The sequence below is a fragment of the Lemur catta genome, chromosome 12, assembly GCF_020740605.2.
Source record: "Lemur catta isolate mLemCat1 chromosome 12, mLemCat1.pri, whole genome shotgun sequence".
Lineage (NCBI taxonomy): Eukaryota > Metazoa > Chordata > Mammalia > Primates > Lemuridae > Lemur > Lemur catta.
Genome location: NC_059139.1, coordinates 80433553 through 80448427, shown reverse-complemented (window position 1 = coordinate 80448427; position 14875 = coordinate 80433553). Strand labels below are relative to the sequence as shown.

Genomic DNA, 14875 nt, shown 5'->3' with positions numbered 1-14875 from the left:
ACAGAATCCAGTTTAGGAGGCCAGTGCATAATCTACCTAGTCAAAATAGAACAGAAGCTTGAATAAGTGAAGTGGCAATAGGAATAGGAGGGAAAACAAGATTTGCAGATAACAGGACTTGGCAATTGCTTGAAAGAGCCCTGAAGAGTGATCCAAAGAAAGAGTAGGCAGCAGTGGGTGAGGTGTTTGAGGCCCATTGCCTCATTGCAGAAACAGAACCTTGTGGAGTTGAAGAGCATTCTTGAAAGGAATTTCAAACTTGCTGCATTTGAGGTGCCAAAAAGGTGTTAGAGATTGCACTCAGCATATAAAATAAGGGAAATGTGGTAGGCATCAACGTAGAGATGATAATAAAATCGTTTGAAGAAATGGAGTTGAGAGAATAGAAAGATAATGAAAACGTGAATATGACTCTTAGGAAGATCCTTGAGGTCTTTGAAGATCAAGAAGAAGAGTCAAAGAAAGTAGAAAACGAATTGTCAGAAAAATTTAGAAGTGTTGTCAGCTGAAATGCAGAGAAGATAGATTAAGTTTGTATTTTATTTTCATTCCAAATATTCATGGATTAGACTAGCTGAAAAGTAATTAACAGGCTCAATGGGAAATGTTGACAAGAATAAAAAATTACTTGGAATAAATAATGAAAAGTGTACAAGTTACTCTTTCCCAGACTACTTTGTTATTTAACCACCTCCCAGCAACACACACCACAAAGGTTGGCTTCTGGAGAGCATTCTACCTGGATCCCTTTTTGAACAATGGTGATTGAGCTGTTTTTCCTTTTTAACAACATTGTTAGAATATTTATAACGTAATAAGTTTAACCAGGGATGTTTAAGGTTGTATGTGCATAAGTAAATTTCATTATATAGGGGGAGGGAGCCCATAATCTAGAAAAAACAGACTGGTCTTCCAGAAGTCTAGGCCTTTAATAAACTGGAATCCAGATTACTCCCTTCCGTCCATTTATAATGAGACGAAAGTCATCTATACTTGTATTCTATTGATCTTTCTCGTTTTTCTTATTTAAACCATACTGTATTTAATTTGTGTTGTTCCAAGGCTTGCTAGGTGCTGTGCGCAACGTAGGAATGTGTTTCCTTTATGTATGTACCAGGCGGCTCCTTCATTCAAGCACAGGACTAAGATTGAAGGATTCAAATCGTCTGATTAGAACCTTTCAAATTCCTGCGTTAGGAGCCGCCTCCCCCTCAAAAGAAGCCCCGTTTTTACTACCAGTGGAAGCATCAGTTTCTTTGCCCTGGAAATTTTTAAGGAAATGTTTGATTTTAAAATCAGTGAGTCTAGAATACCTAGCCTTCCATCGTTTCATTTTGTCCAAAGGTACCTACGGTACACTACATTAAAAAGCTATTTTTTAACTTCGACTTATTTTCATCTAGTCTGGGGCATATTATGGACAGTTTCATTCGACAGAACAGTCGATCTCTAGGCTTGGAGTGGAATGCATCCTCAACCTTCGCAGGCTCCTCACTCACGACCCCTCAGCTCTGTTTATTTGGAAAGAAGAATCCCTCCCCTGCCCTCTTCTTTCCCTTCCTTCCTTTGTGTCCCCCTAACCGTCTCCTCCAGATTCTGGCGCGGGGAGAAGGGCTGGGCCCAACAGGCGCCGTGAAGGTGGGGGAGAGATTGCGCAGAGCCGGCCGCGAGCGCTGGGACACTGGGCAGAAAGCGACTCCCGGGGAGGCCCGAGCGCGCAGACGCCGGGGCTGTGCGCGTCGGTCTTGCCCGCACATTCTCCCCGCCTCTGTTACCTTTCTCCGGTCGCTGTCCTCCTCCCTCCACCCCACAAAGACGGTTGGTACATTCCCGCTGACTCCAAGAGCTTAAAAAGGGCCCGGGAGGGTAAACCCCGCAGATTGGGTTTTGATTGGTGCACACAGTGTTCGTTTAGCAAGCTCTGATCCACCGCGCTGTCAGGGGGTGGGTCTCTACATATCTTTGCGAGGGTTTCCCTGCGTTTCAGCGCGAGTGTCTGGGTGTGTGTGCCGCTGTGTAGCCGGCAGCGAGGCCTCGTAGCCCCCGGCCCCTCTGCTCGCCCGGCTCGTCCTCCGCAGCCCGGCAGGGAGGCGCGCGCCGCCAGCTCCGCGCGGCATGGAACAGACCGAGGTGCTAAAGCCACGAACCCTGGCTGACCTGATCCGCATCCTGCACCAGCTCTTCTCCAGAGATGAAATCAACGTAGAGGAAGTGCAAGCCGTCATGGAAGCCTACGAGAGCGACCCCGCCGAGTGGGCAATGTACGCCAAGTTCGATCAGTACAGGTGAGCGCGCTCTGTCCTTGAAGCTAAGCGGTGCCCGCTCTGCCAGCGGGAGGAGGAGCGGGCGCGGTGGGCACGTACGTGGGGGTCTGGCTCGGGGGAGCCCAGGCCTCAGTGCTCCCGCTGAGCCCCCTCCCATCGCCCACTCGCCCCCTCGCTGGCGAGCCACCGGGCTGGCGCTCCGCGCTTTGTGCTCTGCGGCCGCGATGCGGGCGGACGGCGGCCCCCGCTGGCCTTGCTGCCCGCCGGCCGGAGGCGGCGGAGACCACCGCGCGGCTGCGAGGTTTTCTGTCCTCTCCTCGCCCGCCAACTCCTCTGCTTCCGAACCACTACTCCTCCTGCCCCCGGCCGGGGGAGCAATGCCCTCTCCTCTGGAGCCATCGTCAACCCGGGCCGCGGAGGTGCGGGGAGCCCGCACTCGGGTTCCGACCCGCTGGGCACCTTGAGGAACCGACGGGCTGCACTAGGGGGGGTGCTCCCGGCAGAGAACCACTGGAGCCGTCGGGAGAAAGGTGACGGTGAAGGACACGATTCCCACGTCCGTTCTCCATCACTACGCCTTCGGTCACCTGCCGCCAGGCACCTTCCAATGGGCATTTTTACTCATGTAAAATAGGGTCCTGGGATAGCAGCTACTATTCAACTTCTGCTGTCCCCTCTCTCAAACCAGTTTAACCTTGCCGACTGCAGGCTTATTCAAACCCACTGTCAGGTTTCGCAAATTAACGACCGCTGTTGTTGCAGCCCCCAAACGATCTGATTTCTCTTATCCGTGGTTCTGAGTTTCTGGAGTGTAAACTGAAGGCCCTTGCTTCCAGACCTGCTTGGCTGCGGTGTCCTGGCAGGCTGGCTTTTTTGCAGCCCGGCTTGGTGATTTAAGTAAAAACGAATCTCCCTACCAATCCCCTGAGACCAGAGGTAAAACTTAATTAATCATCCCGAAAGGTGAGAGGTTCGCTTTTTCCAAAGGGCAGTCAGCGCTTCAGTCTCTATGGTTTGTTGGGTTGACGGTTGGGAGAGCGGGATAGCTGAAAGAAAAGAATAAGGAAAGAACTGTTTTCCTTGGGAGCAGTTTCTATTAGTCACCTCTTAACACGTAGGGTGTTTGGTGAAGTTTTGTTGGCAAGGGCCGTTTCAACTGTATTTTAGGATTTGAAATAGAAAAAGTGAAGCCCACTTAGGATCCCATTTTCATTTGCAAGTAGCTTTAGGAAATTTCTTTGGTTCCTGTCAACGCAGTTCATGGTAAAGCCCTTCTGTAGGTGTCAGTAAAGCTATTGGAGAGTCTGATTTTTAAATTTTCGTGCATTTGCTCCAGGTAATTGAGGGCTTGTTGTGGGCCAGGTACTGTTCCAATCCCTTTACACATATGAATTAGGTACCATTCTTATCTCTATTTTGCAGGAACAGTAGGCAGTGAAGAAGTTAGATAACCTGCACAAGGTCTTACTTCTATCAAGCAGCGGCTTCAAGGTTCAAATTAGCATTATTGTTCCAGAGTCTACACTCTAATCACTACTAAACTTCCTAGACATAGGACACTCTAATAGTTTTTTCTGGCTATATAAATTATTGGCCAAGTGAAATTAATTAATCAGGATGGGCTGTAACAGCTCTTAATCTTTGGAACAAGCATATTTCCAGAGGCCTTAAATTAGTCTTGTTTGACAAACTATAAACCTTTCAAAATGTATCCAATTAGATTGATTGATCTTTTGGTAGGTATCTGAGGCACTGCTCCCTAAGATAATGGGTGTAGTCCTCTGAGTGGGCAGTTAGGGAAGAGGGAGATGGGAAAGCAGAAATGAATTCTATAGTATTTTTTTGCATAGAATATGTGCCCAGTGCTGTGAAAACTTCTGATCTCTCACCCTTGGGAGGACCAGTGCAGAAGAACCAAGACAGAATACATTCTGGTGTGAGCCAGCCAGTAAATTTTCTCGAAGAAGCCCAAGGGAAGCAAGAGAGATTAAGCTAAGGGAGGGAAATGGTACAGGAACCCAGTTTACTATGAATTTAAGGTTGTGTGCACAGCCCCTTGCTAGGTCATAAAGAGCTCCAAAGTAAGGAAGACTGACTGTAAAAAAGCTCTTGTTAAACAACTCCCTCAAGGATCAAGCTCTGCGAGCACCTGGGGAAGGGAAAGGAGGATCGGACTGGGACAGGACAGAAGGGGCATGCAGGACGCTGAGTAAACTGGTGACCAAGAGACAAATACTTCCAAAAAACTGGAGTAAAGAACCCTTTCCTAAAAAATAACACTCTAAACGAATACCATAATTGTCAAGCTTTGCTAATTACCTGGTGTCAATAGCACCCCTTGAACCAATAGAAACTTTAAAGTTGTTCCTCCCTACCCACCATGGTTATGGTGGTTGGTTGGGGCTTTTTTGTTGTTGAGGGTGTGTGTGTGTATGTTTTCCTTAAACACTGGTTTCTCCTAATGGTACTAGGTTTTCAATGTTCTTTACTTTCCTAATGTAGTGTTCTTTGCTCTGATACTTAGGTCAACCTTCACTCTATTTGTGGAGGACTTTTCATTGTGAGTGCTTTTGAATGTAGTTTGTGTCTGGACTTTAGTAAAACTAGGGAGAATTCTAGAATAGCTATTTAATGAAAGCTTGTTTCTCAAGTCCTGGTTTAACTACAGGGAGAGAGGGGGAAAAAAAGTACCCAAAACAATAGCAACATTCTTGCCTGGAGCAGAAATGTACTTTGCAAAAACTTTCTGTGAAAAGCTTACTCTTTTTATCAGCCTGAGGCTGTCACATGGCTTCCCCGCCTCCTGTTATCTTTCTTATACCATGTATTAAAACTGAGTAGCTACCTCTGTAAATGCAGTGATTGAAAATACAGAAATGTCCAGAATGAGCTGTGGAAAAAGATATTTTTCATTTGTGCTGGATTTCTAATTAGAAAACCACATTCAAAGTTGCTGAGAGGTAGAAATATTAACATTTGTGAATGAATTGTACTTTGTGACACACTATTATTACCAGCGCTTATTTCAGCAACCCAATTCAAACTTCTGAATACATTCTTTTTTTAGGTATACCAGAAATCTTGTGGATCAAGGAAATGGAAAATTTAATCTAATGATTCTATGTTGGGGTGAAGGACATGGCAGGTAATATAGCTGTTCATCATAGATATTTATTAGAGCATCTTTTCTAGCATATGCAGAGTACAGTACAGCCTGGCCACAGGTCTTATAAGTACTAACAGATCTCATTTTATAATTCAATTTATAATTATTTACAATGTCTGCAATCCCAAAAAACTCCTCATGGGAATTAGCATACGGGGTTCGGGTATGTGTCATGCATATTAAAACCAGTCCCCAAAATGAGTAGTAAATCAAAGGAGATAAGTAATCACCTTAACCTCATTCTTTGTTTTCTGTGGAGTGAAACTTTATATGAAATTGTTCCCAAACTTGATCTTTGATTGAGGAATGTAAATAATTCTGGGAGCAAAGATCAAAGTGTGGAGATTTGGAGCTAGAAAAGCATTGCACAAATTCAGAAAATTTCTTTCTATTTCAAGTTCATTCTAGATAATTCTTTTTCTGCCTAGAAGGCAACTTAAATACTGATTCTTTGAAACCTGGTTCCTTAACTTGTCTTTAGTTTGTACATTTGCCAGTCATATTATCAACTGAGAATTGTTATCCTTTAAAACAGATCATTCTCAATCTATTGAGAATGATAAAAACAACAATCCAGACCAATTTTTTTTAATATGGGAGAAAGGAAACACAAATTCACAAGGCTTTATAAAGATAAATTATACATTTGTTAACTCATATTGAATGAAATTATTTCTATTCATTCTTAATATTTTTGAAATTAGATTATGTCAGGAGTTGGACTAGGTTCTATAGATTTAGGAAACAAGTTCTTATGTTGCACATATAGGTTAATCAAATTCAACATAGGAAATACTAAAAATGTATAAATATTCATATATTTTAATCAACCATATGGCTACTACTTCATATATTAAATACTATTTACAGCTGGGAACAGTGGCTCACACCTGTAATCCAGTACTTTTGAAGGCCAAGGTGGGAGGATTGCTTGAGGCCAGGAGTTCAAGACCAGCCTGGGCAATATAGTGAGACCCTGTCTCTACAAAAAATTTAAAAATTAGCTGGGCATTGTGGCACATGCTATAGTCCCAGCTATTCAGGAGGCTAAGGCAGGAGGATAACTTGAGTCTAGGAGTTAGAGGCTGCAATGAGCTATGATCATGCCACTGCACTCCAGTCTGGGTGACAGAGCTAGACCCTGTCTGTAAAACACACACACACACACACACACACACACACTATTTACTCTAAGATTACATAAATTCTTTCTTTCCTCAAATCCAATTTACTTTTTTTCCCTGCCAATACTGGGAAGTAATCACAGGTAGGATGCTCTAAATCTACAAAATGTTAACACTAAATCTACAGTATAATGGTAACATATATATGCGTGCCTTCCCAACCCCTCCAAAGGAGAAAAGAAAAAAAGCCTTGGGAAAAACCACTAAATGTTGAGTGATCTTCTCAGTGTGGTGCCATTATTATAGATGATTATCCTTTCTAAAATTTCTCCATTGTACTTTCATAATCAAATTCTAGCCCAGCTTAAATGAGTTATTAAAAGCTATATTTGGGGAAGGTAAAATGTGTTGCTGGTTTTGTGTTTCTGAAATCAAAGTAGTATTTACAACAAGGTTAAAAAAAACTGTTCTTTAGTAGGGGTATGCATCATAAGTACCCTTTATATGAGTTGATATGGATGATATGTTATTTTATTACTTTGCCTTGAACATTGTTGAATTGTAAATTGGTGACATTTTAAAAATCCAGCAAAAATGGATTTTGGCCTGGGAGATGTCCTATTGACAGTGTGCAGGTGTCAGCTCTGGTCTGTTACTGTTGGCCTGGGTATAGACCATCTACTGAGTTTGTTTGTCATTTTGTGTGTATATAGCAGTATTCATGATCACACCGACTCCCACTGCTTTCTCAAGATGCTACAAGGAAATCTAAAGGAAACATTATTTGCCTGGCCTGACAGAAAGTCCAATGAGATGATCAAGAAGTCTGAAAGAATCTTGAGGGACAACCAATGTGCCTACATCAATGGTAATATCTTATCCTTTTTCTAAGGGCAAGTGGGAAAAACTTCGACCTCTTAATATTGGTTACTTATCTATTATGCAGTCATGGTTAAAAATACTTGGGAAATGACATAAACACAATGGGTTTTGTTTTTTAAGGCTTTGTACCCGGGTTGGAATCATTTACTAAAAATGTATACATGCAGATTAGTGTCCACTGAAAAGTTATTTGTCTGCCAAGACTTAAGACAGTTAAAATCAAATATGAATTTACATAAGTAAAGTCTTCCAACAAAAAAGATCAAGTTGGAAACATGAGTCTTGTGTTAGAAAATATAATGATATGTTCTGGAAGCGATTAAGAATGCTAGCTAGTCCCTGTTTTTCTAAAATGCATATAGCATACCTAAAAGAGTATCCTCTAGGGAAATTCTGCAAGACATATTATTGGGCAGTGACTTACAGATATCTTGCCAAGAATTCATTCTTTTTCCTGAGGCAGTGATTAACTTCTGTATTCCTAAAAAAAAAAAAAAAAAAAAAAGTAACTTTCCAAAAAAGCTCATTAAAACTTATATGGGACAGATAATCTTTTATTCCCATTTATAGATGAGGTTGCCAACACATAGGAAGATTAAATAACTTGTCCAAAGTCACTCAGCTTTTAAGTTGCAACCAGGATTTGAACCTAAGCAATTTGATTCCAAAAACCCATGCTTTTCATCAGGATGCTATCCCCATTTATAAAGTATTATAGAAATCTATTTATGTTTTTTGGCAAAGCAGGTTAGTTCTCTGTATATATAAAAGTCCAGTATTGGCGTCAATACTTGGCCTAAATGTGTTAAGTAATTAGAAATGCAAGTTACTTACAAAGTTCAGATTGTATGGGAAGAGTCCTGCCTCCCTTTCACATAACACAAGAGTGTTAGTCTCCTATGTAGCAGAAAACTGTTACTCATTTATTCCAACATTTGAAGGTTGCTATATTTAAGGCACACCAGTTTTCCAAGAACAAGTTTGTTGCTTGTACCATTCACAATAAGGCCAAAGCCTTTCGGAATAAATTACTGGCAGCTGGAGTCAGAGTCATTGTGAAAGGAGATTAAATGTTGAAGAATAAATAGGTAAGCTTTTTCTAGGATCTCCAGTGCAAAAGCCTGTGGAATCCAAACAGGTAAGGAAGTGATGCAGACCAGGGATGAAGCTGTGATGAGGACTGGGATGAACTGCGGAGTGCAAGACACACTGAGGGGACAGCAGTAGCCACCCAGCTCCAGCAAGATTGTCCTGACTCCTTTTTCCATAGAAGTTGGAAATTCTGGTTTTTATGTGAAATTTTGACAGTCAATAAAATATTAGATGGGATATGCTAAATATTTCTGTAGATTAATCACCTAAATAACTTAAAGGGCACAATTCTTAATCTCTGATTTTAACAGATCTCAGAAGTAGGTACGGGCTTGGGGAAGAGGTGTATAGTGATCCGAGGAGGGATGTTTGAAGTGCAAGGAAGAACATGAGCGAAGGCACAATCATAGAAACTCTTCAGGAGTTGGAAGGAGGAACGAAGGAGGAAGAATGGGCTTGGACAACGGAGCAGCAGAAGAGTGAAGTGAGAGCAGGGCCTGGGCCCCCAAGACCAGCTTAAAGTAAGGGACTTCATAGGTCAGCAGAGTTGTACTGGAAATATATTGATTGATTTGGTAGCAGCATGCAACCCAGGGCAGAGGAGAGGGGAGAACTGGGGCAAGGAGACCAAGTTTCCTATTGTAATGGGCATAAGGGTGACAGGGCCTGGACCTAACTGCCCTCCATACATATCATCAAGAAAATTTCAGTACTACTGTGACAGAGGGTACACCATGAACATAAAGGAAAAGGAGGCAAAGATCAAAATATAATAATAATGCTGGAATGTTAATAGTGGCTTCTCTAGAGGATAGGTGATTTGTCTTTGAAAGGTCTTTGCTTGCAGGCGTGTCCAGCATGCATTGGATGGTGTATGCACTTCCAGTGTTGAACATTGCTTGTGCTGAAGCCCAGTGTATTATGAAGGCAATAAGCTATAGAATTGAAAGAGTTTGCAGGTCTGAGAATTAGGCCCCATTTTTAGAAATAAGGAAAACTGAAGATCCTAGAAGTTGTACTTGTTCAAAGGTAGCCTAGCTAGTCCCTCTAGGGGTAGAACCTAGATCTTCTGTTCTTTATCATGAGCACTTGTGGAGCTAGATCATAAAGAAGAAAGTGTAAAACCACGTTGAGTACCTACATTAATTACACTGAATCTCTTCCTTGATCCCTCAAACTCTCTTCTCACTGTATAAATTTTTCTCAGTGTATTTTTAAAAAATCAAGTTTATTGTCCTTTTTTTTTTTTTTTTTTTGAGATAGAGTCTCACTCTGTTGCCTGGGCTACAGTGCCATGGCATCATGCCTAGCTCACAGCAACCTCAAACTCCTGGGCTCAAGCAATCCTTCTGCCTCTGCCTCCCAAGTAGCTGGGACTACAGGCATGCGCCACCATGCCTGGCTAATTTTTTCTATGTATTTTTAGTTGTCTAGCTAATTTCTTTCTATCAGGCTGGTCTCGAACTCCTGAGCTCAAACGATCTGCCCACCTCAGCATCCCAGAGTGCTAGGATTACAGATGTGAGCCACCACGCCCGGCCTTATATTGTCCTTTTTAAAAAATCTTCTTGAAGACATCTGTCCTGGGGCCGTTTGACTGCTTCAGTACAGACTGGCTGATCTCTAGGCCAGGGCTCAGCTGTCATCCTGAGATTCCCTTTGTGTTATCCCAGGCTCTCCCTGTGCTCTCTCCCTGGGTTGGGTCCCGTTTCCTGATCTCATGTTTTCTTCACGCCTTGGTTCATGCCCTTGTTTTGGTGGAGCATGTCCTCCAATGGCTCTATGAGAAAGATTAATGGAAGTTAAATTTTTAAGACCTCATATGTCTAAAACTCTCTGTATTCAACTCTTAAAACTTAAATGATAATTTACCTAGATATGGATTCTGACCTGGCAAACATCTTCCTCAGAACTGTGAAAGTAATCTCTTTGTCTTTTAGTTTCCAGTGTTCTTGTCAAAAACCTGATGCTTCTGAGTCTTGAGTCTTTCTATGAAACCTATTTGTTCTTTCTGGGAGCTTTTGGGATCTTCTTTTTTGGTGCCCTCTCTCTGTCCCCACTATTCCGAAATTCACAGTGATGCATCTTGTTCGATGACCCATTCATTGTGCTGGGTACTCAGTGGGTTCTTTCAGTCTGGAAATTCGTGTCCTTCAATTCAAGAAAATATTTTCAGGTTATATTTTTGGTTTTTATTTCAGCTCTGTTTCTGAAACTTGTATTGTTTAGAACCTCCTGAACTATTCCTCTGATTTTTTTTCCTTTCTTTCCTATTGTCTATCTTCATCCTTTTGTTCTTTGACTCTTCCTCAGCTTCTTCTGTGAACCCTTCTATTCAGTTTTCTGTTTCTAAAATCTCTTTTTATTTTATGGTCCCTTTTATGTATTTTCTCTTATCTCTCTGAGGACATTGATGATAGGCTTTTTTAAGTCTTCTCCTGAGTAGTCGCTGTTTCCAGTCGCTTTTTTCTGTCTTCTCTGCCCTTTGGGTTTCAGGCTTTGCTCAGACGTCTGGTGGCTTTGGCTATCTATGTGGTAATATTTAAAAACCAAGGACAAAGAAGTTAATGGGTAGCTCTGAACACATGAATGGGGCTTATCAACTGGATTTCACTCTGCCATAATCTGGCATTTTCCTTGAGGAACTTCCAGTGATAATATCTTTAGGGCTTTTTCTTGAGCTAATCAGATTCTCTGAGAAGCTGCTTCCCATCTCTTGCCTGAGGAAAAAAATCCTGTCGGGTAGCCTTCTGGCAGCTAGGTAGTAACTAAGGCAGGGATTTTACCATTCAATATGTGGATTTTTGTTTAATTCACCTTTTTTTTCACCTGGTGCCCACCAGTCCCAAGTTGATCTATTGCACTCTTACTAGAGACCACATCTCGGTCTCCTTCTGGGAGGGAGAATTGATGAAAGGGATTTGATACTCTATATACATGTGCTTTCAACCAGTTCTGGTATTTTTAGACCCCTCTTCACCATCATTTCCAGAAGTACCAAGTGCTGCCGATTCCTGAGCTCTTTGGAGTTTCAAGATATGAGTCAGGTTATTTGTTGGCTTTCCCCACAGATGGCTTAGGACTTAGCTTTCTCTGTGTAAAGCCATCCATCTAACTTTCAAGCTTTCAGATTTTTATTAATATTTCTCTTTTTAAAATTTGTATGTTGGTATATTTTATTCTTTTTTTTTTTTTTTTTTTTTTTGAGACAGAGTCTCACTTCTGTTGCCCAGGCTAGAGTGCCGTGGCGTCAGCCTAGCTCACAGCAACCTCAAGCTCCTGGGCTCAAGCCATCCTCCTGCCTCAGCCTCCCGAGTAGCTGGGACTACAGGCATGCGCCACCATGCCCAGCTAATTTTTTCTATATATATTTTTAGCTATCCAGATCATTTCTTTCTATTTTTTTTTTTTTTAGTAGAGATGGGGTCTTGCTCTTGCTCAGGCTGTTCTCGAACTCCTGACCTCGAGCGATCCTCCCACTTCGGCCTCTCAGAGTGCTAAGATTACAGGCGTGAGCCACTGTGCCCGGCCAGTATCTTTTATTCTTTTACTGCAATTGGGGCAGATTTTCAGGAAGGAACAGAGGCTAATACATACATGTCGCTTACTACCTTTCAATGGAAGTTCAAGCCGGACACAGTGGCTCACACCTGTAGTCCTAGCTACTCAGGAGACTGAGGCAGGAGGATCACTTGAGGCTCAGAGCTCGAGATCAGTCTGGACAACATAGCAAGGCCCCATCTCTCTAAAAAAAAAAAAAAAAGGAAAGAAAGAAAGAAAAAATTAGCCAGACATGGTGGCTCCAGTCTGTAGTCCCAGCTACTGGGGAGGCTGAGGTAGGACAATCACTTAAGCTAGAACTTTGAGACCAACCTGGGCAATATAGCAAGACCCTGTCTCTGGAAAAAAGAATAAACAAAAATTTAAAAAATTGGAATTCAATTTAAGTTAATTTCTATTAATTCCATATGTATCACAATTGATTTGTGATCTGAGGTGATTAGCAAAAATTTTGCCTACAGCTGTCACCTAGGTTCCTTCATGTATTCTTCCCTCTTGGACATTTAGATTCCATTGGCTTACATCGAGTAGAGAACACCAGCCATACAGAACCTGCCGTGAGCCTTCACTTGTACAGCCCGCCATTTGATACATGCCATGCCTTCGATCAAAGAACAGGGCATAAAAATAAAGTCACCATGACATTCCATAGCAAATTTGGAATCAAAACTCCATTTGTAAGTACAATTTCTCTCTCCTACATTTAAATGCTTTGTGAGTTGGCACCATTACAGTGTAGGCATTGCTTTTTGTTATTCTGAATATTATTTGAATATCTTAAGTTTTAAATATTCTTGAAGAATGAGATGAACCTTAACTCGGGAAAGACTCAATATATCTTAATTCTTTTCTTTAACTGTGGAGACTACATTTTCAGTTTATTACAAAATACCATTAAATTAGATGCAAAGAATTATTTATTGAGAAACTTCAAACCGTATGTTCAATCCTAAATAAAATGTTTTCTCTTCATTTATTTGGGAAATAAGAGTGAAAACTATATTATTTGCTATAACTGCTATTGCTATGACTTACTGTGCCTAGGGCTAATTTGCTGGGACAACTCAAATAAGTTGCGTTGTTAACCTTTGTAAAGTTGAGATCCTAGTCTGATGGTATAACGAAAGAAAACTGTTTTGTTTGCCAAGGTTGCTTTTTCTTTTTGAGTTGTGCTGCTATTTAGAACATGAATAATTAAGAATAGACTATACTAACATGTTCCTTCTTGAAGAACAAGAATTTCCTCCTAAAAATAACACAACCGGCACTAATGTGGTAGGGCAGTCTCTACCTCTGGTGAAATAAATTGGTCTTTTAGAGGAATGGTCTCTGTTTAGTCATTGGAATGTCCATAAATAGCCAATGCATGAAAGCAGACTGAAAACAATCCTCATGGATCTTAGGAAAGCAAGCCTTTGAGAGAAGCTGGGGCAGAATTTTGAAGTCACTGCCCTGCTTCATCTTTGTCTCCTACGTTCCAGACCCTAAGAGATGTTCTTATCACGTAACAAAACAACAAGTCTCCGTGGCCATAGCTGAATTTTCATGCAGTGCTGGAAAAGCAGGACTACTTACAACAAGCTGAAATGTCTTTCATAAAGATTCATACATAGGTTTTTTTTTCTCCCTCTCTCTCTCTCTCTTACAGACAACTTCAGGTTCACTGGAGAACAACTAAGGAGCACCAGATCCTGAGATTGTACTTTAAGGTCCACTGTACGTTTGCCTTGCACGGGAAGGCCACTCACCACTTGCTGTCCAGTAATACACTTCAATAAGCCAATACTTAGATCGACTGTAAGGCAGATGCTAATTATAAGGCATTAAGTAAGCAAATAGTGCCCTGAGCTACTGCAGAAGAAAAATCCCATTAAAGAGAAAAGTATTGTGATTTTTAAAAGCCAAATTAAGTGCTCTCTTTGTTCTATCCTAATTCCATTGAAACCATGCTGGGAGAGTCAATGAGGGTTTTTGTAGCTTTTGGAAACACTTTGGTCTCTGGCCTGTAATTAGCGAGTAAAACCAAGAAACCACAAACATCAAATGCCTGCTTTGTTACCTGAAGGACTAAATGTAGTTGTCTTTAATATACTTTGTATGTTCTTAATATTTGAAGAGAATTTTTTCAACTCTGTGGAATTTATTTTTTCAATCTTATTTTACAGATTCTTTTTCTATGAATAATAGATAGAGGAACGTAAGGCACTTTGCCGTTTGGTAATGAAAGAAAGAGCAGAAGATTTAGAAAAGTACAGGTTCCCAAACCTACAACAAACCAAAACAAACTCATGTCCATGGTCATAGTCACAGATTTTGTACTGCTATCAAAATTGCCAGATTTAATAAAACTAGATTTGAACACAGTTGAAAGTTGTCTTTCTTCATTAACATGATAAAAAACTTCACATAAATCATAGTTTCTTAGATTTAAATAGGTTAACAAAAGCACTGGAAAATGCTCTTATGATGCCAGAATATGAGTGGGCCAAAAATATGCATCAGAAGCAACTTGGCTTTTTGGGCTTCACATGTGTTTGTTCATTGGCCAGAGATACCAGCCTGAGGACCTCTGGCTCTAGTGTAGCTCATTGACATGATCAGGTCTGCCTGAACATTGTGTCTGTCTCTGTATGTGTTTAAATGTGAGTTGGTTTTCAACATTTGAAAACTAGAGATTTCATAGAAGGTGAGGATTTCCAGCTTATTGAAAATTTGAATTATCTAGAATGCTGGGTCTGCACTGCATTTTCATTGTCATCAGTTAGCTAGGTTAGGGTCTGCCCGAG

General features: G+C 41.3%; 1 protein-coding gene across 1 annotated transcript; it reads left to right on the top strand.

The window, feature by feature from the left end:
* The first annotated feature begins 1870 nt into the window (after window positions 1-1870).
* CDO1 (cysteine dioxygenase type 1) lies at window positions 1871-14452 on the top strand. The gene is made up of 5 exons (XM_045566030.1): window positions 1871-2285; window positions 5332-5409; window positions 7268-7422; window positions 12597-12766; window positions 13738-14452. The coding sequence occupies exons 1-5, from the start codon at window positions 2116-2118 to the stop codon at window positions 13765-13767; spliced, it is 603 nt and encodes a 200-aa protein (XP_045421986.1). The 5' UTR covers window positions 1871-2115; the 3' UTR covers window positions 13768-14452.
* The last annotated feature ends 423 nt before the right edge of the window (window positions 14453-14875 follow it).

Coding starts and splice junctions, on each gene's coding strand:
- CDO1 (XM_045566030.1), top strand. CDS start 2,116: ATGGAACAGACCGAGGTGCTAAAGCCACGAACCCTGGCTGACCTGATC. Junction 2,286..5,331: donor GCCAAGTTCGATCAGTACAG/GTGAGCGCGCTC, acceptor TTCTTTTTTTAG/GTATACCAGAAATCTTGTGG. Junction 7,423..12,596: donor CCAATGTGCCTACATCAATG/GTAATATCTTAT, acceptor TTGGACATTTAG/ATTCCATTGGCTTACATCGA.